General features: G+C 48.6%; 10 protein-coding genes across 10 annotated transcripts; 5 read left to right on the forward strand and 5 right to left on the reverse strand.

Annotated features, from left to right (window-relative positions):
* Positions 1 to 53: 53 nt before the first annotated feature.
* On the reverse strand, positions 54 to 561 carry TRV_02855 (uncharacterized protein; the record flags this gene model as incomplete). The annotated part of the gene is made up of 2 exons (XM_003022987.1): positions 54 to 138; positions 338 to 561. 2 exons carry the CDS (start codon positions 559 to 561, stop codon positions 54 to 56), a joined length of 309 nt encoding a protein of 102 aa, XP_003023033.1.
* Positions 562 to 2,093: 1,532 nt separating this feature from the next.
* Positions 2,094 to 4,353, reverse strand: TRV_02856 (amino acid transporter, putative; the record flags this gene model as incomplete). The annotated part of the gene is made up of 2 exons (XM_003022988.1): positions 2,094 to 2,261; positions 2,329 to 4,353. 2 exons carry the CDS (start codon positions 4,351 to 4,353, stop codon positions 2,094 to 2,096), a joined length of 2,193 nt encoding a protein of 730 aa, XP_003023034.1.
* An 804-nt stretch (positions 4,354 to 5,157) lies between these two features.
* On the forward strand, positions 5,158 to 8,989 carry TRV_02857 (uncharacterized protein; the record flags this gene model as incomplete). The annotated part of the gene is made up of 5 exons (XM_003022989.1): positions 5,158 to 5,228; positions 5,290 to 5,588; positions 5,661 to 6,252; positions 6,315 to 6,480; positions 6,545 to 8,989. 5 exons carry the CDS (start codon positions 5,158 to 5,160, stop codon positions 8,987 to 8,989), a joined length of 3,573 nt encoding a protein of 1,190 aa, XP_003023035.1.
* Positions 8,990 to 9,740: 751 nt separating this feature from the next.
* Positions 9,741 to 11,297, forward strand: TRV_02858 (uncharacterized protein; the record flags this gene model as incomplete). The annotated part of the gene is made up of 1 exon (XM_003022990.1): positions 9,741 to 11,297. One exon carries the CDS (start codon positions 9,741 to 9,743, stop codon positions 11,295 to 11,297), a length of 1,557 nt encoding a protein of 518 aa, XP_003023036.1.
* A 646-nt stretch (positions 11,298 to 11,943) lies between these two features.
* TRV_02859 (uncharacterized protein) lies at positions 11,944 to 12,246 on the forward strand (the record flags this gene model as incomplete). Its single annotated transcript, XM_003022991.1, has 1 exon — positions 11,944 to 12,246. One exon carries the CDS (start codon positions 11,944 to 11,946, stop codon positions 12,244 to 12,246), a length of 303 nt encoding a protein of 100 aa, XP_003023037.1.
* Positions 12,247 to 12,500: 254 nt separating this feature from the next.
* On the forward strand, positions 12,501 to 13,178 carry TRV_02860 (uncharacterized protein; the record flags this gene model as incomplete). The annotated part of the gene is made up of 1 exon (XM_003022992.1): positions 12,501 to 13,178. The coding sequence occupies one exon, from the start codon at positions 12,501 to 12,503 to the stop codon at positions 13,176 to 13,178; it is 678 nt and encodes a 225-aa protein (XP_003023038.1).
* A 408-nt stretch (positions 13,179 to 13,586) lies between these two features.
* Positions 13,587 to 15,379, reverse strand: TRV_02861 (L-serine dehydratase, putative; the record flags this gene model as incomplete). Its single annotated transcript, XM_003022993.1, has 3 exons — positions 13,587 to 14,799; positions 14,877 to 15,050; positions 15,198 to 15,379. The coding sequence occupies 3 exons, from the start codon at positions 15,377 to 15,379 to the stop codon at positions 13,587 to 13,589; spliced, it is 1,569 nt and encodes a 522-aa protein (XP_003023039.1).
* A 1,983-nt stretch (positions 15,380 to 17,362) lies between these two features.
* On the reverse strand, positions 17,363 to 19,045 carry TRV_02862 (uncharacterized protein; the record flags this gene model as incomplete). The annotated part of the gene is made up of 4 exons (XM_003022994.1): positions 17,363 to 17,680; positions 17,768 to 18,251; positions 18,309 to 18,696; positions 18,811 to 19,045. The coding sequence occupies 4 exons, from the start codon at positions 19,043 to 19,045 to the stop codon at positions 17,363 to 17,365; spliced, it is 1,425 nt and encodes a 474-aa protein (XP_003023040.1).
* Positions 19,046 to 21,588: 2,543 nt separating this feature from the next.
* Positions 21,589 to 22,056, forward strand: TRV_02863 (uncharacterized protein; the record flags this gene model as incomplete). The annotated part of the gene is made up of 3 exons (XM_003022995.1): positions 21,589 to 21,652; positions 21,781 to 21,909; positions 22,007 to 22,056. 3 exons carry the CDS (start codon positions 21,589 to 21,591, stop codon positions 22,054 to 22,056), a joined length of 243 nt encoding a protein of 80 aa, XP_003023041.1.
* A 545-nt stretch (positions 22,057 to 22,601) lies between these two features.
* Positions 22,602 to 23,306, reverse strand: TRV_02864 (uncharacterized protein; the record flags this gene model as incomplete). Its single annotated transcript, XM_003022996.1, has 1 exon — positions 22,602 to 23,306. The coding sequence occupies one exon, from the start codon at positions 23,304 to 23,306 to the stop codon at positions 22,602 to 22,604; it is 705 nt and encodes a 234-aa protein (XP_003023042.1).
* Between the last annotated feature and the right edge of the window lie 402 nt (positions 23,307 to 23,708).

Consider the following 23,708-nt stretch of genomic DNA (forward strand, 5'->3'; position numbering starts at 1 on the left):
GAGGGGAAATATTTGATTACATGATTCCCTTGCTCAAAATAAATGATGACAGGCTATTTGTTCCCTTCGTTTTCCTTCGTCTCCTTCTCGCATTTTCCTTTCTCCCATGGCGTTTGGTGGTATCGGTGAAATGGACGGCTAAAGGACCTCCTATTCTTGAGGCAGTAGTTTGAGAAGTTTACTCCTGCTAGTTATATACTGTCAAAGATAATCTACGCGTTTCAATTCTTCTCTGTATGACAGATAGACATCCCATAGCATCATCTCCTTTTGACACTATCTTCCTCTAGGCCTGCTCCCGCGTCGTGATTGCATCACGTGACTGATAGTAACTTACTCCGGAAGTCGGAGCTTTTTCTTTTGGTTGAGCGCAACAACAGTAGTCCAGCAGAGACAAAACATCCAGAGGACCACCAGGTTGCTGCATCCAAGGACACATCTCTGCTCCTTTGCTCCCGACTGCCAGCAAGCGGTCTGTATAGCTCCCAGATCTGCTTGTTTCCTGTCCTCGAAGGTTTCAAGACAACCGCCTCTCACAATGGCCGCCGCCATAAAAGCCATCAACGCAAAGATACGGTCCAACAAGGTGTTGGACTATGTCTGCTCAACACGTACGTTTCTACTGTCTTTTTTTCTACTATTGTTTCCTTGCATGTTTTTGTATCTTGATGATGTTATTGTGGCTCCTCCTCTACCCCATCCGCAGTCTTATTTTTCTTGTCTCAGCTATGGGCTAGATACTAACACGGGGCTACCGCTATAGATTTCTGGGGCCCCGTATCCAACTTCGGTATTCCGGTCGCTGCGGTTATGGACACTCAGAAGGATCCTGAAATGTATGTCAATGGCACATATCCCACTCCATCGTTCGCCCTCTGATACTCGACTTGTCGGCCCTGTCATGTCGAGCGGCTACCTTCGCATCACGCCCATGCATACCAACCCACAACCTTTGCGTATCTAACCCACTCGATTCTCTTGATATAGTATCTCCGCTCAAATGACCGGTGCATTGGTTATCTATTCTGGAACCTTCATGCGTTATTCTCTCGCTGTCACCCCCAAGAACTACCTTCTTTTCGGCTGTCACTTAATCAACTTCGGAGCCCAATTGACTCAGGGATACCGATGGGTGAACTACTGGAAGTACGTTTTAAATCCTGCTTCCTCGTGTTTCCTTTTTCATACTGAACTAACCGTGCGTCTTTTTACATTGTAGATGGGGAGGACGAGAGGCCGCTCTCGCCAACAAGGCAAAGGATGCCGGTGCCGAAGCAGGAAAGGCTGCCGCTGAACCTAGTTCTTCTTCATAGACTCGCTTGGTGGGTTTGTCAATTATTCTCTTTTCTCCCTTTTGTCCTTCATTGGCATATACTTGCTGCGCCGGATTCAATCGGATTGTACGTATTAGGCATACACGGTTTTGTTATCTTTTGTCATCTGTTTTAATAAAGATATTTATTCCTTTTCTTATTCCTTGTTCCGAAATTAGCACGCGGTCAAGGAATGAAGGCAGTGCTTCTACTTTCAAAAAGTGAAGATGAGATTATATGTTCATGTGGATATTGAACAAACCCACGAGTCAAATATATGCCAATTTTGTTTCATGTACAATATGAATAAGTGAACATAGATAGAAAGAGATACAATAAAGAGATCAATGATGATATTGTTAGGCCGCATACAACGGGTATCTATCAAATATTACCCGCATATCTAATTCTCCTGGAAGACCGACCGAAAAATAAGGAACATGAAAATATCAAGCACATCTAAACCAGCGTCTTCTGAGAGCAGCCAAGTCTTAGATGCAAAGAGTCGAAAGAGAAACCGGGGGAGCCAAGATGGCATCAATTTAGCAAAAGGGAAACATGGGTAAGGGTGAGTGTTGGTTAGCGGGTAGCAGATGGAACCTATACCATGAAGTGGTGAAGAATGGTTATGTAGTTCCAGATCTGAGGGAGGCAAGGGCGCAATTTACCAAAATTCCAGAGCCTGAAACAGGTGTCACCGAAATATGATACTCGAAAAGTAGGAAATAAAAAATGACGGTTATGGACAGCGGCGCTTACAAGGTAAAAAAATGCAAAGTACTATTTGTTGCAGAATCCAGGGAGTTTGGCACCACCACCACCATCTCCCCAGTTGGCGATGGCTAGAGCGGTGGTATAAACGCAGCATAGTAGTCCAAAGATGATAAGGCAGATGTCCAGAGTCTTCTGTAGATAGGTGGTTGCGACGCCCTTGTAGTGAAGCAACGGCTAGATATATCAAAGTTAGTTTCAATTCACTTGCGGGCTGGGGAGTAGAACAGATGGGGAAACATACCGGATAGACGAAGACGAGTGGGACACATGCAAAACTACCGATGAGGGAGACAAACTTATCCAAGTCTCCAGCTCCGCCCCAGGCAATGGCGGCGCATACCAAAACAAGGAAGAAACGAAAGATGTTCTTCTTCCATTTGATTCCAGGGTTGTATTTACCGCTACGGGTAAAGAGGCCGTTCTCCAAAATTCTAATCGCAGGGAAGAGCTGGAGTGGAGTGCTCAATAGAATAGCGGCAGCATATAGGAACTGAATTGACCTGACGAAGTTATCCTGCTGTGGAAGATTGAGGATAACAACGGTCTCAGTCTTGGAGCCAAAGGTAGCGTAGCCAACAACTCCCATGGAAAGGAAGATTACAGTAATGATGACCATGACCAGGCCTAGTGCAGCAGGGAACTTGTCGGGACGTTTCATGGATTCCTGGATAGGGATAATGAGGCCAATTCCTTCAAAAGTGAAGATAGCAGTTCCGATAAGCAGGGTATATGACTTGGGGTTGAATGGCTGGATGTCGGCAACGCCCTTTTCCATGATGGTGCTGATTCCAAATCCGTACAGGTAGATCAAACCAAGTAAGATAAACACATCCGCAATTAGGGCTGTGAAGGCAAGTTTTGAAATGTCACGAACAAGGGAGAGAGGTAGGAAGATGATGAGCTGAATCATAATGACGTATTGGATGCTCAAAAACGTCTCACAGTTGCTGACAGACACTATGAAGGCTTGGAGATTTTGCGAGACGAAGACGATATAGGCGGCAACGAAGTCAAGCTGGCTGAGAGCAACGGAGAATAAGATGATTTTCCTCATCTTATCTCCATATAGAATTCCTCCCATATCACCAAAGGAGCCATTGATCTTATTCCGGGTGTTGACAAGAAGGATGAAACAGAAATAGCTTAGGGCTGAAATAGCTACTAGTACGATGGAACTGAATAGCATTCCGCCATTTAAGAAAGCTCTTGGAAGGAAGAGGACACCAGTTCCAACGAACGATTTCAACAAAAGGAGAATGGCGCCCATAGAGGTGTTTGTAGCTTTGGCAGCTCGTTCCTTGGGCACACGGCCTCCAGCGCTTCCTGGACGAAGCAGAGATGTCTCCTCTGAGGGCTCTTCTTCTCCAGGACCAGGCTTCCGTGTAAAGAACTCGCCGGGACCCAAGACTTCGTCATCTTCTTGAAGCTCCTCACCAGCGAAATGACCGAACAGGGTCAAGAACTCCAAAAAGCTGTTGGTTGCTAACTTGGGCTGGGCGAGCGCCTGTTCGGGATCTGCGGGGGCGGTGAGAGTGTTCTGCTCTCCTCCGGTTCGGCGTATGAAGTCTCGGCGGAAGCCACCAGGAACTCTGATTGTGTTGATATCCAAAGTTTCAGTTTCCGGTTCCGGCCTTGCGAGATCGAAGCTCTTTCGTCTCTTGGGGCCTTGCTGTCCTTGAGCCTCTGCTTCAGCCCATCTATAGATTGGTCGAGTGATATCACCACCCTGAAGTTGTAAGCTTGAAAATTCCTCTCCGTCTTTGACTCCGCTTCCGCCTGATTTTGTCGACTCGGCCTTTTTGCCGTTCGTCTCAGCGGAGTCGGCTGACTCGGCTGGTGGTCGTACCAGATGTCGTTTAACGACCTCGGGGTCTTCTATGGGTGCACCGTTGGAGGAAGTAGTATTGGCCCCACTGGAGCCATTATCGTCCTGTAGGGCGCTTGTCAACGCAGATGGACGAGCTGTCTCGAGCGAAGACGGCACAACGGATGACGATTTGAAGTCAGTAGCGATATCAGACGGAGCTGCTTGTCGAGGAGTAGGTACACGCCTCAGCTGCAGGTCTCCTGTGTCTGTGTACGACGACGAAGGGATAGGAGAGGCCAGTCGGGCTGTAGTTATGTGTCTCGGGAGCGATCCTGGTGCCAGGCCCTCTGCCGGAGAGGTGCCGCTGACAGCTCTGCCACGAGGAGACTCTTCACGCAGCGTCGACGCTGCCGGTATATCCTTCCCCTGAGGCATCTCGCTGGGAGTTGTTTCGGTCATCTATCGGGACTGTCTCGCCGGCACACTTCTGTGAAATGGATATAGGTAGACGGGAAGGGCGTATTGTGGTCACACCCGCGGTAATGAAGGTAACAAGAACCTAGTGAAGGCTGAAGGCAACCGATATTCAACTGGCCGGTACCAAACTTGACTTGTAGGACAGAAGTCCGGCCTGGCCAGCTCCAGCAGAGAAGAGATGAGGGATGCTTTTTAAATATGCAGGGCTGTCCGCAGGCTGAGAAACGGTCAGCAGCTTCTGGGTGTCAGCTACGAAGTCGGCGTGACGGTGACGATTGAGGTTCGAGCGGGAAGAAGTTGCTTGTTCAAAAATAAGCAGCGCGCTGATTGGCCCAGCGAGTCAATGACGCATTGCTTATATCATTAGCTGTCCCGAAGCGGTTAGCGCATGCATTTTTGACGCGAGAATAGGGTCATGTGATGGTTTTAGTGCCCTCAATGCGCTTAATAATAGGGTTTGTTCCTGGTCGAAAGCTTGTCTCAGCTTGGTCACGTGATATGACGCCTCCCAAGGTTCTGAAAGTTGGGATATTCGACGTCAGCGCCAACTTCGGCGACGTCAACATCAACCTCGCTTCAAGTGGCTGACCAGCGTGTTTAGACGTTGGAGCAGTAGGATTCCACGCGAGAGGGCCGACGCCGCGCTTTTAAATACTTACAACCCGCACACTCAGCAGGGACATGCTTCGTTAGTCTGCTCGTCTAAGCGTCCGACAGGGGTGCTGCTGGCTGCTGCATAAAGACCTTGCCGGGTTTCCTAGTTGCAGACAGATATCTTCATCAACCATGAATCGCCCACTAAATGGCTCTGCCAATGACGAGAATACCACGCAGGAAACAGGACATGGAATCAGCTGGTTAGAATACTCCCCATAGAGCTGCAGAGATAAACAAACCCGTCTCTAATCTGCTCTCTAGGAGCTTACCCGTACTCGGTAACGCGAGAAGAACAAGCAATGAAGATCACCATGGAGTTGTTCGACACAGGAGTCGAAGCGTCTCTCGTCTTCAGAGGACTTCGTTAGCTGGGCCACTACCTGCCAAGCTTGGCTTCCCAGATGAAAGGGAAAAGTTGGCCCAGGATGAGGGGGATGGGGCCCAAAAGCTGGGGTCCTTCTCAGGCGTTTTTGTCCCGACGACTCTCAACGTTCTGAGCATTCTCATGTTCCTTCGCTTCGGCTTTCTTCTAGGCCAGAGCGGTGTTCTCGGCATGATGGGTTAGTAATATCTTTTCATAATATTTATCTATCTACCTTTCAGGTATAGCTATATGCTAAGAGGGAGAACAGTCATGCTTATAATATCATATGCAATTGACTTAATAACCGCCATGTCAATTTCCGCGATTGCTACGAATGGAACCGTAAGAGGTGGAGGCGCTTATTATCTCATCAGCCGTTCCCTAGGTACCGAGTTTGGGGGCTCAATTGGCATTGTGTTCTACCTTGGCTGCGTTTTGAACACAGGAATGAACGCAGTTGGTCTAGTTGACTGCTTTAAGCAAAATTTTGGCGTTGTTTCTGGCAGCAAGTCCCACTTTCTTTATGAAGGCTTTTGGTGGGAGTACCTTTGGGCATCCATCATCCTCATACTCTGCACAGCTATCTGTTTGGCAGGGAGTTCGGTCTTCTCTCGTGCCAGCAATGGGTTGCTTATCGTTCTTCTGGTATCAACCTTTAGCATTCCGCTGTCAGCGTGTATTAAGCAGCCATTTAAAAATGAGCGCCTAGGCATTGAATTTACCGGATTTAGCAGCGTATCATTCTTCGATAATCTATACCCACGCCTTACTAAAGGTGCCGCCGGAAGTCAGATTAAGAGGCGAGAAAACTTTCAAGATCTGTTCGGAATTCTCTTCCCTGCAACATCCGGAATATTTGCGTTCGTTCTACCCCTGGGCCTCTCATTTCTGGTATCTAATTTGCTAACTTTATGCTTTACAGTGGTACGAGTATGTCCGGTGACCTTAAGAACCCAAGTAGATCTATCCCGAAAGGAACTCTTTATGGTCTAGCCCTCACGTTCTCTACCTATACGATCGTTATTCTCACCTTGGCAGCAAGCGTTACGAGGGAGTCGCTCTATAGGGATGTTAACATTATCCAAGATGTTAGTCGTATCATATCCCTCCTATCGTTTTTGAATGAATCCTCTTACTAAACTCTAATTGTAGACAAATATGTCCGGATTCCTTATTGTTCTTGGAGAGTTTTCAACCTCATTTTTCTCCTCTCTGATGGGCATTATTGGTGCTGCAAAAGTACTCCAGGCCATCTCACGGGATGCCCTTCTACCCGGATTATCAATCTTTGCAAAGGGGACCAAGAAAAATGATGACCCCATCACCTCTATTCTCATCACCCTTGCAATAGCTCAGATTACTATATTCTTCGACATCAACCAGATCGCCTCTTTCGTTTCCATGGCATACTTGATGACCTTCCTAGTCACTAACCTGGCTTGTTTCTTGCTCAAAATTGGATCCGCCCCGAACTTCAGGCCGTCATTTCACTACTTCAATTCCACAACTGCATTTGTTGGAACAATTATCAGTGGAGCCAGTATGTTTTTCACCGATGGGGTGTACGCTACAGGATGTGTTTGCGTTCTGGTGACACTCTTCCTCCTAATCCACTATATGGCTCCCCCGAAAACGTGGGGAGATGTCAGCCAAAGTCTCATTTACCACCAGGTCCGCAAATATCTACTCCGCCTTCGACCTGAGCATGTCAAGTTCTGGCGACCACAGATCCTCTTATTCGTGAACAATTTCGAATCGCAGTATAAGTTGATCCATTTTTGCAATTCGTTGAAGAAAGGCGCTCTTTTCGTGCTTGGCCGTGTTCTAGTCACGGACGACTTTGCAACCGCTGTTCCAGTTGTTAGAAAGGAGCAAACGGCGTGGAATAAGTTCATTGAGTTCTCAAAGGTCAAAGCCTTTATAAACATAACAGCAGCACCAAATATAGAATGGGGTGCTAGGAATGTTGTCTTAAGTGCCGGACTTGGAGGAATGCGACCCAATGTGGTTGTAATAGACCAATTCCGCAAGGACAACTCTGATGCTTCACTGGACCCTGGGCTCCCTCTAATACGGCCGACGAGACGTACGTCTTCGAATGTCAGTGATGGTGCAGGGGAACCCCTCCGAAAAACTAGAACGGATTCATTCGAGAGAGACCCGCCAATGAATGTCCAGAGCTACCTGACGGTCCTGGAGGATCTATTATTCCAGCTACGCATGAATGTTGCAGTTGCTAGAGGTTTCGAGAATATTGAGCTTCCTGGTACGAATGATGAATCACCGGCCAAGTTCATAGACCTATGGCCAATCCAGATGTCTGGAGAGATATCGTCAGACGGAAGGCAGAAGGGTACCAACTATCTCACAACAAATTTTGACACATACACATTAATACTGCAGCTTGGCTGTATCCTGAACACTGTCCCATCCTGGAAACGATCATGCCGTTTGCGAGTGGCAGTCTTTGTGGAGTATGAGACAGATGTGGAGGAAGAAAGACGAAGAGTGATGACTCTACTCGAAAAGCTCCGAATAAGTGCTGATGTGCTGGTATTCTGGCTTGCCAGTGGGGATCTACAAACTTACCGCATAATCGTCAATGGAGACAGAAATAACGTGGACAAGGCCGTGCTTGACGCTGTCGAACAAACATTGGAAGAGGAGGATTGGTGGAATGAACTCGGAAAGTATAGGACGACTTCTAGATCTAGCAGATCACAGCGGCAGACTCCAACGGGATCTGGATCTACGACCCCGCGTGAAGGAGGCAGACGACGCGCAGGGCTAGAAGGTCTCAAGAGAGTTATCGAGTCATCTCGAAGACGGTCAATTGGGCCTGGAGTCAGCCTCGGGATGCAGACCCATCGACTACTGGATTCTATGGTAGAGTACAATTCCGATGGACACGAGTCGTCTTCGGATGAGAGTGATATGGATTCTTACCTGAGTGAGAGCGAGAATGAGAATGAACCAGAAGGTGACGACCCAATGGCAGCCTCTGACGTTCCAACAATCAATCAGCCACAAGAAACGACGGACGAAACCACAGGAGCATCTACTGCGGCTACACCTTCACCCCGTGCAATGTTTATGAAGAAAGGTCGGGTTGCGTCCAGTGCCAAATTCTCTTCTGCCCCTATCCCGACAACAAAGGTGGTATCAGAAGAAGGTACCGGGCCCTCGATCATGTTTGCAGATTCATCACCTCCACGCCGCGGAAGCGCCGCAGCGGCAGGCCTGGAATCGATATACAACCGCAGTTCTGGTACCTCCAACCAGCCCGCCGTCACTTCGGCTGAAGGAGACACGGAGAGCCAACCACGGGCATCTGGATATCCCTCCCAAGCGGCCGTCCCTCTATCGTTCAACGACCTGCCAGGCCGTGCCCAGCATCTGATACTGAACGAGCTGATCAAATCACAGAGCAAGGACACGGCCGTTGTGTTCACCACCTTGCCTACCCCCGTTGAAGGCGTCTCCCACGACAAGGCCTCATGTGAAGCGTACGTCGACGACCTCGAGGTGCTCTGCGACGGCCTTCCCCCATGTCTCCTGGTCCACAGCAATAGCGTGACTGTTACCATGAACCTGTGATGGGTATATGCCTAGTTCCGTAGTCCTTTTGCCGTAACGTCTTTGCATAACTTTCCAGCGTTCCGATATACAGCGTTTGTTATTTTGTTTATATATAATTTTTTATGTATGCATTTCGGTAGATTAAATAAATTGGCCTTTTTTGATATCATCGTCCTTTAATCATTTGGCCATTAGTTATCAGTATCAATTATCAGCCTGACGATCCCAGACGAGGAAAAAGAAAACATCCCAACCCAAAGAAAGCCTGAAGCTCATCTTTCAGCTGCTCGCCACCGTTTAACTATTTTGACTAGTTATCAAATTTCTTGGACAAAAACGAGGCCTGCAGAGCGCAGACGTCAGCCTGTTAAATACAGCTTCGGTGTCTAATTCCCTGAATTCCATTCCGTTCTCTCGCTGACCCTGTCGCCAGCTAGCTACTCAGCGTACCACCGCGAGCTGACCGTCAAGCTATTAATTATATACGAACGATTCGGCGAATATCTAAAAGTACACGAACAACCAGTTAAATAGAAAAGCTGTTGCGGCCTCCGAAATCCATCTGCCTTGCCTGACGCTCCCCCGCGCGACCATGCGACGTTGAGAAGAAACCGAAACATCAGGTAAAACACCCGCGCGGTAGTTAACTAAATCTGTCGAGCGAAGCAGAGCAACAAAAGGGTCACAAAAAAAGGGGGGCGGAACACAAGAGAGCTTTAATTGGATTCGAGAGGAGGAGCAAAGAAAGAAAAAAGGCTTTATGCCAACCATGGTTGAGCGGTTTGAAAGCAATATACCCGTACGATCGAAGCGCAACGGCCGCCACAGCCTGAAGATGACCATGCCAGACGATGAATCCGTAGACAGCTCAGACGGGGCCATCACGCCCTCGCCGGTACGATCGGGAATAGAAGGGCTCCCTCCAGGCAGACTCAGCGTCAAGTCGAGGATGGGCAGGAAGCTGTCGTCGCCAATGGCGCCGCCTTTCATGGTGTCGGCGCCCGGCAAGGTCATCGTGTTTGGAGAGCATGCAGTCGTGCATGGGAGAAAGGCAATGGCTGCTGCGATATCTTTGCGGTCCTACTTGCTTGTCACGACGTTGTCGAAGTCACACCGGACGGTTACGCTGAATTTCCGTGATATAGGTCTGGATTTTACGTGGGATATCGACTCGTTGCCGTGGGATGTCTTCCATCACCCGTCCAAGAAGAAATTCTACTACGATTCTGTCACCGAGCTGGACCCGGAGTTGCTAGAGGCCCTCAAGCCCCATGTTGCTATGGTTTCGTCGGACAAGCCGGAAGAAGTACGAAAAATACACCAGCACTCCGCCAACCAGTTCCTTTACCTCTTCCTCTCGCTCGGGTCGCCCAAGACCCATGCTGCCATATACACGCTACGGTCTACGATACCGGTGGGAGCCGGACTAGGGAGCAGCGCGAGTGTCTCTGTCTGCCTGAGCACAGCGTTGCTGCTGCAGGTCCGCATCCTGGCCGGACCACACCAGGATCAGCCGCCGGACGAGGCAGAAGTGCAGCTCGAGCGTATTAACCGGTGGGCGTTTGTGGGCGAGTTGTGTATACACGGCAACCCAAGTGGTGTTGATAACACTGTGTCTACCGGCGGCAAAGCTGTCATATTCAGGAGAGGGGACTACTCCAAGCCACCAACCGTCACCCCGATGCTGGACTTCCCGCAAATGAAGCTTCTCCTGATCAACTCGCGCCAGCCTCGGTCCACAGCTGTCGAAGTTGCAAAAGTTGCCGCGCTGAAGAAAGCACACCCAGTCGTGACAGAGTCGATCCTGGATAGCATCGACCACACCACTGAGAGTGCATACCGCCTCATCTCCTCAGACGATTTTGACGAACACTGCAGTGAGAAGATAGATCACCTCGGAGAGCTATTCCGCATCAACCATGGTCTGCTCGTGTCTCTGGGGGTCTCTCACCCTCGCCTAGAGCGGATCCGAGAATTGGTCGATCATGCTGATATCGGTTGGACGAAGCTGACAGGCGCCGGTGGAGGAGGATGTACCATCACTTTATTCAAGGCCAAGTGGAACGAGGAAGCAATTGAACATTTGGAGGAACAGCTCGACGACGAGGGCTATGATCGTTACGAAACCTATCTAGGCGGAGACGGGGTGGGCGTTCTCTGGCCTGCCGTCCTCCAGAATGGCACCGACGAAGAGGGCGGCGAGGAAATAGACCAGATCAAGTTCGAAAATGCCGTCGGTATCAGCGGTATCGAACAGCTTGTCGGTGTTGGCGGGCGGGAGAAGAGAGAAGGCTGGAAGTTCTGGAGACGCGGAACTTCAACCTGATTGATATACGCTTGATGCTGGATAGATATAAAAGGGGGATTGGAATAGACTCCGTGGACGACGGAGATGGACTACTTCTTTTCTTCCCTACGTTTTCGGTCAACCCCACGCTTGCTCGACTATTCTCTACTGGTTCGGGGTCTTGTGAGCTCTCTAATGCCTTTTCTTTTGGCATGCTTCTTCCTTCTGACATTTTGATACTTGATACTCCTATGCCTTTCTAATAACTAACCCTGTACGAAGTGAAGACGACGTTCAATTCTTGCTTCATTTCACGCCCCGATTTTGCCTTTCTTTAGACCAGTACTTCACAGTAGCTACCAATACAATCCATCGTCCATATCCACATAATCGAATATCACTTTTCTCCTGCTTCGATCTCTTCCCTTCTTCTGTTTCTTCTGCCTTTGATGTCTTTTTATAGAGTTGATTACCTAATCAGCCTATTGTGCCGTCCGGCTTCTTTGTTCGAACAATACAAAAACATCAATTCATCCCCATGAGCCTTGGAGTGCGGCTTTGGATATAAAATAACACGAACCGCCTCTTCAGCCTACGCCGTCTGCCTGGCGGATGCCCAAGTCCATCTCTGCTGCTGCTCGCTGGAATATGCAAAGAAATAAATAAAAACCCAAAATACCCTGCCATGTCAAAGTACTCCTCCGACCCCGCGTGGGCATCAGTTACTCCCATCCCTCTGGATGATGGATCAAACCGCTTTACCCAAGCAGACGGAGAAAATGCCGCTGGCGATGATGCTATGACTACTGCTAATGTGGCTAACGAGGCGTTGCCACTTGCAACGATCGCCTATTCAGAGAGCTATGCTGAGGCTACAGCGTACCTGCGAGCTGTGATGGCTGCAAACGAGATGTCAGACCGGGCTCTTGCATTGACTGAAGATGTAATTCGGTCAAATCCAGCCCATTATACCGTCTGGTATGTCTAATACTTGTTTCTATTGGAAGCTTTGATGTGGGATTTATACTGACGACGGTGTGCCATTTTGACAGGCTGTACAGAGCGCAAATACTCAATGCCCTAGGAAAGGATCTAAAGGCTGAGCTTGCCTGGCTCGACCAGTTATCTACTCAATATCTAAAGAGCTATCAGATATGGTAGCGAATACCCTATTCTCATATGCCGCCAGACAAGGACGTACACCGCTAACAACATACCTATAGGCACCATCGCCAAGTGATAATGTCCAATGAATCTGTCTTCCCTACCTTACCTGAGGGAGAACTGGAGTTTCTAGCGAAGATGTTTGCTCTAGACTCCAAGAACTATCATGTTTGGACATACAGACACTGGCTTCTGCGGCATTTCAAGCTGTGGGACTCCCCTGCTGAGTTGGCGGATATAGAAAGAATGATTGACGAGGATGTGATGAACAATTCCGCCTGGAACCATCGGTGGATCATGCGATTTGCGCCGCGGGAGGGATTTGACAGCGGACTGCCTGGGGTGGGAATCCCAGGCGGTGTTGGTGGCGCCGGTGCAGGCAAGATGGTCGTCGTGGACGAGGAAATGGTTGACGGGGAGGTTGAGTATGTAAAGAAGAAGATTGTACTGGCTCCTGAGAACCGAAGCCCATGGGCGTATCTGCGAGGTGTGCTTAAGGCTGCGGGCAGAGGCTTGGCGGATCTCAAGGGGTTTGCAGAGCGGTTTGTCGTTAAAGAAGTCGTTGAGGAGGGTCAGGGTGAGTTCTTGGTCAAGAGCAGCCATGCGTTGGAGTGGCTGGGCGACATATACGCCGAGCAGGCGCATGAGGCTGAGGCAAAGAACAGCGCGGTGCAGATGTTTACGCTATTGAAGGATAAATATGATCCAATCAGGAGGAATTACTGGGAATACCGGATTAGATCAATGGACAAGTAGGGGTTTGAGGAGGTAGCAGTGAAATTATGTATTCAGTCTCTATTTTCTATCTCCCTCTCGCGAGGATTATGTGCGGATGTTTTGTGTATCAACACCAAAGGTCAAAGAAAATATAGGGACGGGGGATAGAAATAACACACTGTTATCTATACACAGTGATGGTAGTAAAAGGGTAGGGACGTAATTAAAGCAAACAACGGCTCATATAATCACAAAAACGATGCAAAAGGGTGTGTAGTAAGACAGTCCCGTGACCCCGGATATTTTTTGGAAACTCCCGCCAACGCCATAACCCCGTCATGTCAAGCCATCATTAGAAGGAAGCCTGTTATATATACACCAGGCGTGTAGAAAGAAAAAAGAAACAAAAAAGGACAAAACAATTAAGGAGGAAAATTGGTATCATATCTATGCAGAAGTGGGTGGAACAACAATGCTGCCGGGATCATCGCTTCCCCAGCCAGCATCGAGCTTCTCTCTCCACTCGGCAGCCATACTGAGGGAGACATTGCTTCCTCCACAAACGACAACGACAACTCTGGTCTGGGGTCCAAAGTTGGGAATGAGCTGCTGAAGGAATGTCTTGTTTATTCCTGGAACGACTGTCTCTCCGTTTGTGGCTGGTGCGCTACCCTCAGAACTGAGCTTGACTTTCTTTGCGGGCGGCACATCGGTTTCGGGTTGGTGATGGGGTCCAAAGGCAGCCTCAACAGAGACACCACAAGCAAGTTCAACAAGGATCTTCTCATCTTCTGCCAGGCGAAGGCATCCACGGGCTGCGTCCGCATCCGAGAGAACGAGGGAGTGAGTCTTGATGCCCTTGGGGGGAGAATTGTAGTAGTCCCAAGTCTTTTGGGATATGCGGAGGACACCGAGTGAAGAGGCGGCCGATGAGATCTTTGGGAGGGATGTAAGGGAACCCTTTTCGATGGATGCGGCGAGGGAATGAGCACCGCGGGTCTCTGTGGCAATGATATGGATGTTGTCGTCACTGGTGGAGGCGGTAGTTGCGGATGTTGTACCGTTGGTAGAAGCGTTGTTGGCAGAAGCTTCGAGCATAGGAGCCTGGCGCTCAATCCCCATAATGAGGCCATTCATGAGGCCACCACCGCCCACGGAGCAGACGATAGCATCGCAAGGAAGCGCCTTATGGAGACAAGGGTCGTTCTCCTCAGCCGGAGGTAGTTGGTATGCGAGTTCATCTGACATGCTGCTGACGCCTTCCCAGATTTGCTGGCGGTCAAAGGGGTGTAATTCGATGGCGACAACCTCAGTGCCGCCAGGGGTTGGGTGGTCACTAAGCTCTTTCATCATCTCACGCATGCGAACAGCTGCTTCGTCCAGGTTGACTCCGTGCTGGACGACACGGGCACCAGCCTGCTGCAACTTCTTGACCATGACCGGCTTGGTGTTGAGGGGCACAGTAACGGTGCAAGGGTAGCTGAGGGCAGAGGCTGCAAATGCAGCTCCCAACCCAGCATTTCCAGCTGAGGGGATGAAGAAGTGCAACCGTTTGCCCTTGTTTGCCGGGTCTGCAGCATGGCTACGGACAAGATTTCCAATGCCGCGAGACTTGAAAGAGCCGCTGGGCTGGAGGTTGTCAAGTTTGAGGAAGACTCGGCTGTATATGACCAATCAATTAGTCTCTGTCTATTTGTTTGTTTGTTTGTTTGTAGACCCGGTATGCAGGATTCGTACCATCCGGCAGCTTTGGACAGACTGGTGGACTCAATCAAAGGAGTCTCAATCCATGGCAAGCGCAGACGCTGCTGCTTCTTGGGCTCCTCGATGCTTCCCATTGCGGCGGACGGAGTGATATCTGGTTGAACAGAGATACCAACAGCAACGAAAGAATATTGGAAAGAAAGCAGACTAGACGGAGGACAGGTCTCAAAAGAATAAAAATAATAAAAATAATAAAAAGTCTGGTATGGACCGTCCGGGCGCTGGTATGTATAAATGTAAAACCTTCAAGGTAGATATCCGGGCGGGAAACGGGATACTGTCATCAACTCGAACAAACTTTGGTACGGGAAGTGGCAGAAGTGGATAAGGATGCGACAGCGGAAGCCCTGGAACTCCGCCTCACGAACAAGACAGAATCCCGGGGCCGGCGGGAGCTTCTTCTTATACAGCCAGACTCCGTACTTCTCCAACTTCTCCAACTTTTGCCATCTTCCAGATTTTTTCAAACCCCCCATCGCGTCCCCAGGGTGCCGGCCACCCCCTAACGGCCGGGAGCGCTAGATCGAGCAAACTCTGGCCAGGGAAGCTCGGGGATTTAGGCACAAGCCCAGCGTCCAGCCATGCATGGCCAACCAGGAAGATGCCGGCATATCAAAAGGAAAAAGCGATGCCCCTTTGCTTCTTCGCCGCAAGCCTCTGCTGCCGTCTGGATATACTTAATAACAACATCGAGCTCTATCGCCGCCATCGTCATCGCTCTCGCCGTGTTATTTTATTATTATTTGTTTTTCTTTTCTTTTCCTTTTTTTTTTTCTCACCAGCGTCTGTGAGTGCTGACATAAGCTGCGCAAGATCCAGGCACGCCCCACAGTTTGCGTTTCCCGAGGGCCCAGCCAAGTTTCCCGCGGGGTACCGAGGGGCAGTTTCCCGGGCACGTGTTTTGCCTTACATTCGGCCGAAGCGAGCACGGAAAAAAGATGGCTTCGATATATAAAGCCGTTGATGGCGAGTTTTGATATATCGGCTGGATATTACTGACGGTTCGCGAGGGGCCGACAGGCATATAGAGACACACGTAAGGATGTGGCATATATCGATGTTCATGCTCAAGATAAGCAGATAGCTTTCAGGACGGCGGACGCAACAGGACCGCGAGATCCAGGCCAAACCGCCGATATCATCCCCAATCCGAGATCCTCAGCAAGATCGCTCTGTCGGAGAATACTTTGCGCGTCGTCTACCCCGTACCCCGTAAGCTGCTGGGCGTGGTCAGATGGGTGCCTGGGGGGGCGGCTGATTGCCCAGTCCAGGCGCCCTCTCGTAGTCGATCATGGAGAAACGGGATGGAGGGCCTTGAGGACGAATCGCCGAGTCGGTCAAAACGACCCAGTGGCCTTCCTTGTTGTCCCTTGCTCTTAGCACGGCCCATCCAGCTCGCAGTAACATGTAACGTTGAGACTATTACGTGCATCTTGCTTGCTTGCTTGTTTTTCTTCTGCATCCTTCTTCCCGGCTGGACTCGGGCGCGGCTACCGATGTCCAGATCTGGTCCTTTGCACTGCATGGATGTAATAATGGGGACGTGTGACCTGGCAATTTTTGCTTCTTCATTTCTCCAAATCGTCTTTCTTCATTCTTGTTTCTTCTCCTTTTACTTCTTTGTCCTTTTTCTAGTCAGCTGATCCATATAATGCACACCGTCGCCCATGGGCGGATGATAGGATTAGCCGAAGTCTAGATCAGACGGTCTCGGTAATGTACCACAGCTGTCAATTGGGGCTTTGTAGGGGGCTTGTTGGCTCCGTAGATAGACCAAATACTCTGTACATTTGCCGGCTTTCCTCTGAGACGGAGATGGTCAAGCAACGTCGAACCATGTCAGCACATGATATAAATAGAATACGCGTATTGGATGGGCTGCCGGCTGTTTTCAGCTGGGGTTGATCTCGAACATAAGCCCCGGGGATTTTGTTGGGCTCTTTCTGCTTACCTGGTGGTCTCTTCAACCCCCGACCGGTCTCTCTGTCTCAGCAGAAAAACACTGGGGGACATGCGAGATGAATTTCTCGTCATGTGGAGGAGTGGTTGCGGGATGAACGTCCAAGGGCCGGCGGGTAGGGCCGAGCGAATCTGCTGTCTCGTATCTTGGTTTAAGCAGTCTTTTAGCTCGGACTATTGGATCGCCTCTTTAGATAGTCCTGGGGGTGGCATTTGGATCTGGCTGACCGTCACACTCAAGTATGGGGCGTACTTCATCTGTGGCTTTCAGGGTAAGACGTGAGGCCTTGACGTTGGGGTTGGTGATGGTCACCTTAGGTAGTTTAGTTGTCACATGAGCAGGTTAACCATTGGGTGCAAAATTATATAATTGCGGCTCTCTATAGGCTTTAATATCTATCGTACAGCAGTCAATAACACTCTAAGCGTACAGATATACATACATACAAGAGGTTCTAACAAGAAGATCTAGGGCAATCCCCATTCCGTTATGAGATGCATCATTCTTCGCTCAACAGCGGTGGGAATAGCGTCCCTGCCTGCCCTTTTCCTAGCGGCACCCTGGGCGTCCCATAGTCAGGATCAGCCCCATACTTTGTGGCAGCATATGACCGCTTGCTGAGGTTTTCCTCTACACCGAGCATGTCGAGTAGCTTCTTAGCCTTCTCGGGCATGAAAGGCTGCAGGAGGATGCCGGCAATGCGGAGAGACTCGGTTGCATTGTAGATTACTCCAACCAACTGGTCGTGTGCCGTCGGGTCAGTGCCCGCCTCCTTTGCGAGGTTCCACGGTCCAGTGCTTTGGACATATCTATTTGTCTACACCGTCATTCTTGTTAGACTTGCAATGCACCCGGCTAGAAATAGTCATCATAATCGGTGGGAGGGTCGGAAATGACAACTCACCTGGTCAATGATCTTCACTATCTCCTCCAGCGCGCGGCGAGGGTTCAATTCATTCATCTGGTTGGATACAAGGCCTGGGACCTTCTCCAGAAATTCCATGTGCTCAATTTCAGATGGATCTTTGGCTCTTCTGCTGCCCTGCCCATTCGTCATCTTAACAACGCTCTCTCTTACATTCCATCCTTTGCCTCGCATCACCCGACTACAAAGATTGCCTAGCCCGCCTTGCAGGATGTTTTTATAGTCTCGTACGATATACGAATTATCGTAATCCGTATCGCTAGCAAGACCCCCGTTCATAGCCAAGTAAAACCTCATCGGGTCGACACCGTATCGTGCCATGGCAAACATTGGGTTGACCACGTTACCGGTAGATTTGGACATTTTCGAGTGGTTCATCGTCCAATGTGCGTGTGTCAAGATGGTCCGGGGTAATGGCAGGTCCAGTGCCATCAGGAAAGCTGGCCAGTAAATACAATGGAACCTAAATGGTATTAGTTGACATCTATGAGTATTAAAAGCTTTCGTGCGAATAGCGCACCTCGTGATATCTTTGCCCACGACATGGACATCTGCAGGCCATATCGACTCTTGCTCGCGGCCGGGGGTGAAAGGGTATCCTGCGTAGGTGATATAGTTGACCAAAGCGTCCAACCAAACATATATGGTTTGTGTCGTATCTCCAGGGACGGGGATCCCCCATGAGAGCCGGTCGACGGGACGAGAAATAGACAGATCCTGGAGTCCAGACGCAACATTCTGTACTATACTATCCATATACACCTTTGGCTGAATGAATTTTGGATTCTTACGGTAATGCTCTAGTAATCGATCTTGAAATGCGGACAGTTTGAAATGGTAGTTCGTTTCCTGGGAAAATTTTACCTCTTTTCCTGTTTCAATTGAGGCCTTAACAGCAGAGTCAGCATCTACCCCATCAAAGGAGCAAGTTTATATTTACCATCATTTTCCGCCCAGTTGCTGGATCAAGTGTTGAATGTACGGCAGAGGCTGGATAGAACGTCTCGTCGCTAACAGAGTACCAGCCTTCATGCTTGCCTTCATAGATATAACCACGGTGGTTAAGGTTTTCCTAAAACAACGTTGGTAAAAGGGCCCAGGGAGATTCGAAAAGGAGTATCCATACCCAAAAGAACTGTACAGCAGCTTTATGCGCCGAATCAGTTGTTCTGATGAAGTGGTCATGGCTCGCATTTGCTTCTCTGGCCAGTACCTGCGAGATATTAGTCTCTCCACAGCCGCATGTATATTGCGCATGTTGAGTTATAGCCGGACCTTGAATGTTTCGCAATTCCTATCGCAAAGCGCCTGAGGTTCCAATCCATTCTGAAGCGCAGCTTGTTGAATCTGCAACTGACGTATTAACCACCTTGTTCCTCCACATTATCATATATGTTATCAACTCGCACCTTCATTCCATGCTCGTCAGTCCCCGTCAGGAGCTTCGCATCGCCGTTACCAAGGAGGACCTGCCATCGTTTGAGTATATCGGCGATAAGGATAGTATAAAGGTGGCCAATATGTGGTGCTGTTCACAAAAATTAGCTATTAGTACCTCACAAAGCCTTTAATCCGTAATCCTACCTGCATTGACGTAGAATATAGGCGTTGTGACATAGTATGGCTTTGGTTTTGTCCCCGGCGTTGCTTCGGTAGTATATCCGCGATTAAGAGGCTGCCAGGGGGTTCTGATCTGTCGACATGAGCCGCATATCCAAAAGTTTGGCTGTGTTTTCCTGAATCTCAAGCTCTGCGAGAATGTCCGGAGTTCAGCTTTCAACATTGTGGCTCATAAAGCCCGGATTCGCTCCTCTGGATGGTCAGAGTAATCGCTCTGGAGAGTTTGCGCATAAGTTTTTGGAATAAATATTTTGCCGATGATGGTCCAAGCTCCTGACACTAAAAATATTCGTTATCAATGAAATTCAGATACATCAAACTTCATTCAACCCGCACTGCTTTGGCTAGCAGGTATTATTATTTTGTTTCATTTAAGATATGGGATTTATTTCTTACTGCAACATAATTCACTCATCTATATATCTCTATATATAATAATAATACCTTCTGTTCTACAGCAAAGCGTCCCAGAAACTAGGCACCATGACCGCCGCGATTCAAGAAGATGTCCTTACAAAAGTCTCAACAGATGGTGAGAGCTCAGCTAACATCAGTTTATTTATTAATCGCCTGCTAAATATATTGTGCCAGCGACCACAAATTTTGTTCAGTCCTACTACTCCGCCCTTGATAACGCCCGGTCAACGCTCTCCACTTTCTACGCTCCCACAGTAACCAATCTTCTATTTAACGGCAATATAGTAGCCGACGGTGCTTCTGTTCAAGATATATTTGTCAACCAGCTGCCTCCTACACACTACGAAGTCCAGTCGTATGATTGCCAGGTCCTCAACCCGAATTACCCAGCCATTCCGCCCGCCACCACGGACAATGTGGCTAGTCCCTTTGGATCCAACGCAAATCGCAATACCTCAGATCCAGCGAAGAATATGTCAATATTAGTTATCGTGAGCGGTTATGTGAAATTTGGAGAGGGAAAGGAAACTTGGGATTCACCAAATCGAGGGTTCAGCGAGACTTTTGTCCTGATTCCAAACCCGCAAGCTTCCAGCGGGCCCAAAGCACGGGGGAAACAGTGGTTAATACAGAGTCAGAACTTTAGGATTGTTGTTTGATGGGTTTAAGGGCTCAGATAACCACTTAGGCGCTTTCTACCACCTGCCCGATTTCGCTGCAAAAGTTGCTATCAAGCCGCTCGGTTTATCCAAGGGCTAGTTATTGGGTACGACATTACAATACGGTGCAAGGGAAGATATTCCTTCAATCGCCAAACTCCGAACAAGCATTCCCTTAGTCTAATACTACTTTGCCCACCAACATGATACCCACAGAGCTAAGGCCTCATATTGGCTTTTACCCTCTCCAACAACTCTTCTCTTGAAGCCTGCTCATTAGGAAGCAGACCACGCTATTATATGGCAGCTATATCAGCTTCGGACTCCAAGCCCCTATACACTGACACCATTTGGAAATGGAATTTGCATCAGCTTACCACTCGGAGCCACCTCCGTAGCTCGTCAAACGTCCAATATTCAGGATCTACTTGGAGGTTCCGTTAGATGTTGGTAGTAATTATAGAGGCGCGATCGATGCCGGAAAACTTACCTCCAGTTGGATCGGCTTCGGCGGGGAACATTTCACTTCCCCATATACTCCATACTGCAGCAGCTGTCACAAGACCAACAAACCCTAGATAAATTGTTATTTAAATATTATGTATTTTTGCCGGGCACCATCTATTTACCGACAAGTAGGTTCTTTGAGGCGTTAGTACAGTTGTGTAATAATATACTTTGAAGGAGGTCGTACCTTAGACTGCAGAGCTTTGTCCAGCGGCGTGGGCATTGTCTTATTGATATATAACTAGATGGAACAATTTAAAGTATGGGATGGGAGATGAATGGAGGAGAAGGCCACTCTCTATATACTCATCTTCGACATCCCGATCCTTATGGCCAGTTGTTATCAAGCCCCGGGGTTAATGCAGTTGCCTGAACTAACCCCGATCTGGGATCCTAAACGCCTTAGGCGCCTATACAAGCGCCCGTATTCTGATTTGGCGATAAGCCAGGGCTCCACCGTCGCGAAACCCTAATTGAAGTTCGCACACAATCAATATTTTCGACCTTTAGGAAGAACGACTAGCGACAGCGAGGGTCATTCATACGACACCACCCGGCCATTAAACAACGACCGCATACTCGTACTCATCGCCCACCATGCCTTCCGAAGTCTCTGATATCAAGCAGTTCATTGAGATCTGCCGACGGAAGGACGCTTCCTGTATGTGTTGCCCTATATCATGTTGTGTTTTGATATACTGTCCAGTGTCATTCACGAGACATGCTTTATCTGCGTTGGATATAGCAGTTTAGTCAAATGTCATGTTGGCTGATTTTCTTCTCCTTTAGCTGCTCGCATTAAGCGCAACCGCTCTACCCAGCAGATCAAGTTCAAGGTCCGATGCAACCGATTCTTGTACACCCTCATCCTCAGAGACGCCGATAAGGCAGACAAGCTCAAGCAGAGCTTACCACCTGGTACGTTCTATTCGGTATACAACAGTGTAATGAAGGGAAAAGTTAGCGCATCTGTGCCGGTTGAACTGGTTTACTGATGGCTATTTCATTTTTTTAGCCCTGAAAATTATCGATGTCTCCAAGGGTACCAAGAAGAAGTCCACCTAGATATAGAGATTAGGTGAATTGAGTGGTGGTGCCGTCGAATAAAAAAAAGAAAAAGAATATAATGCGGGAGGGCATGATTTTACATCGGGAGGATTGGATGGATGAAAGCGTGAAAAGGTCCAGCACACAATCCAAGGAGATTCGTTGTGCATTGGCGAAGCCAATTGATGTAATTACAGCCGAAAACACGCCATAACCGCGTCTCCGATCCCGAATTGTCTCATTCTTATGATATCCAATGAATTACTCCCTACCTGAAACTTACGGCCAGGGCTTTATCCACAAGCATATCCATACTACACTCTTTGCATGCAGCACAGCATATCATATAAATGGCCTACTACGAGCTCTCGATGAGGTATTACATGTTAATGAATAGGGCCAGCATCGTGTGTTAGGGGCTGTAAAAAGTACGTCATCAGTTTACTCAACTTTTCAAGGAGTAATGCCGAACCGATCAGTACAGCAGCTTGCTAGATGAAGCTATACATTCACAACTCGACTGAGGGACTCTCAAATCTCAAATTCTAAAGCCCAAATTATGCTCAGTTATAAGGTAGCTCTCTATATGCATCTATTCCGTAATGCTTCATCCATGCCTGCAGTTCCCCTGAGTCTTCTAGACTGTACTTCCTTAATTCCAATTCCCCAAAGACATTCGGCTCATCCGATACAGCAGTAAAACCAAGGCTCTTGAAAAGAGCCACGCTTCGCTCGTTGCTGGCTGCGATTCTAACCACGAAATATTCGAGTCTCTTAGCTGCTATAATCTCAGATTCTCCTGCTTTCATAGATCCAGTGTGGCCCTGGTATTCAGATAGAATTTGGTCCATATGAGTGACCACATAATTCAAAAAACAGACCAGGCTTGCCCTCCCGAAGCCTCTTCGTTGCAGATGCTTTTCCGCGATCATTAATTCTAGCTCGCCCACGACCACTTCTTCTGGTGCATTTTCCAGTTCCTGGTCATTGCTACCGTGTTCTTCCAACTTCAAGAACAGATTCACGTCTCCTATCATTCGGTCAGAAGCGTCGTCATCCATAGGTTTGATTTTATAAGAGCTCGCGGCTTGGGATGACTCCGAAGCGTCTGCCTCGCCGGAAGCGGTAGACGCCGAGGGTATGGGTTGGCAGGTGATGAATGTCAACTTGTCTGCATCTTGCCTCCAGCTATGTTGCATTTGATACTCTTCTTCTAGAGTAAGGGGTTCTGAGGCTGTAGCTTCTTGTATCTCCTGATATCCTGACATGGATAAGTCAGCGTCAGACTCCAAGCGGTATAACCTCTATAATGAACAGTTTTTATGTTTTGAGAATCTCCAGTGCATCAGAGGAATCATACAGGATCTTTCATCCATTCATGGTATCTTGGAACATGGTGCTTTGAGTATGGCACCAGAAGAACTCTCGAAGAGGACACGCCTATAAAGTATTAGCAGTGAGTTCAAAAACCCTGGCCCCGCTTTAATCGTTCTGAATCAAGCCAAACGGTGTATATTTACATGTATTCTCATTTATGAGCATTTTGTGTCGCTTTTCCAGTAGCTTTTCGTGGGATATATTAGGCCATATGTTAGGGACGACGTTGAAAAAGAAGTAATATAACTAACTAGTTAGTTGGTTGTGGCTAACTTTGGGCAACTAGTGAATTT

Source organism: Trichophyton verrucosum, assembly GCF_000151505.1.
Source record: "Trichophyton verrucosum HKI 0517 chromosome Unknown contig00242_1.f1.exp, whole genome shotgun sequence".
Taxonomy (NCBI): Eukaryota; Fungi; Ascomycota; class Eurotiomycetes; order Onygenales; family Arthrodermataceae; genus Trichophyton; species Trichophyton verrucosum.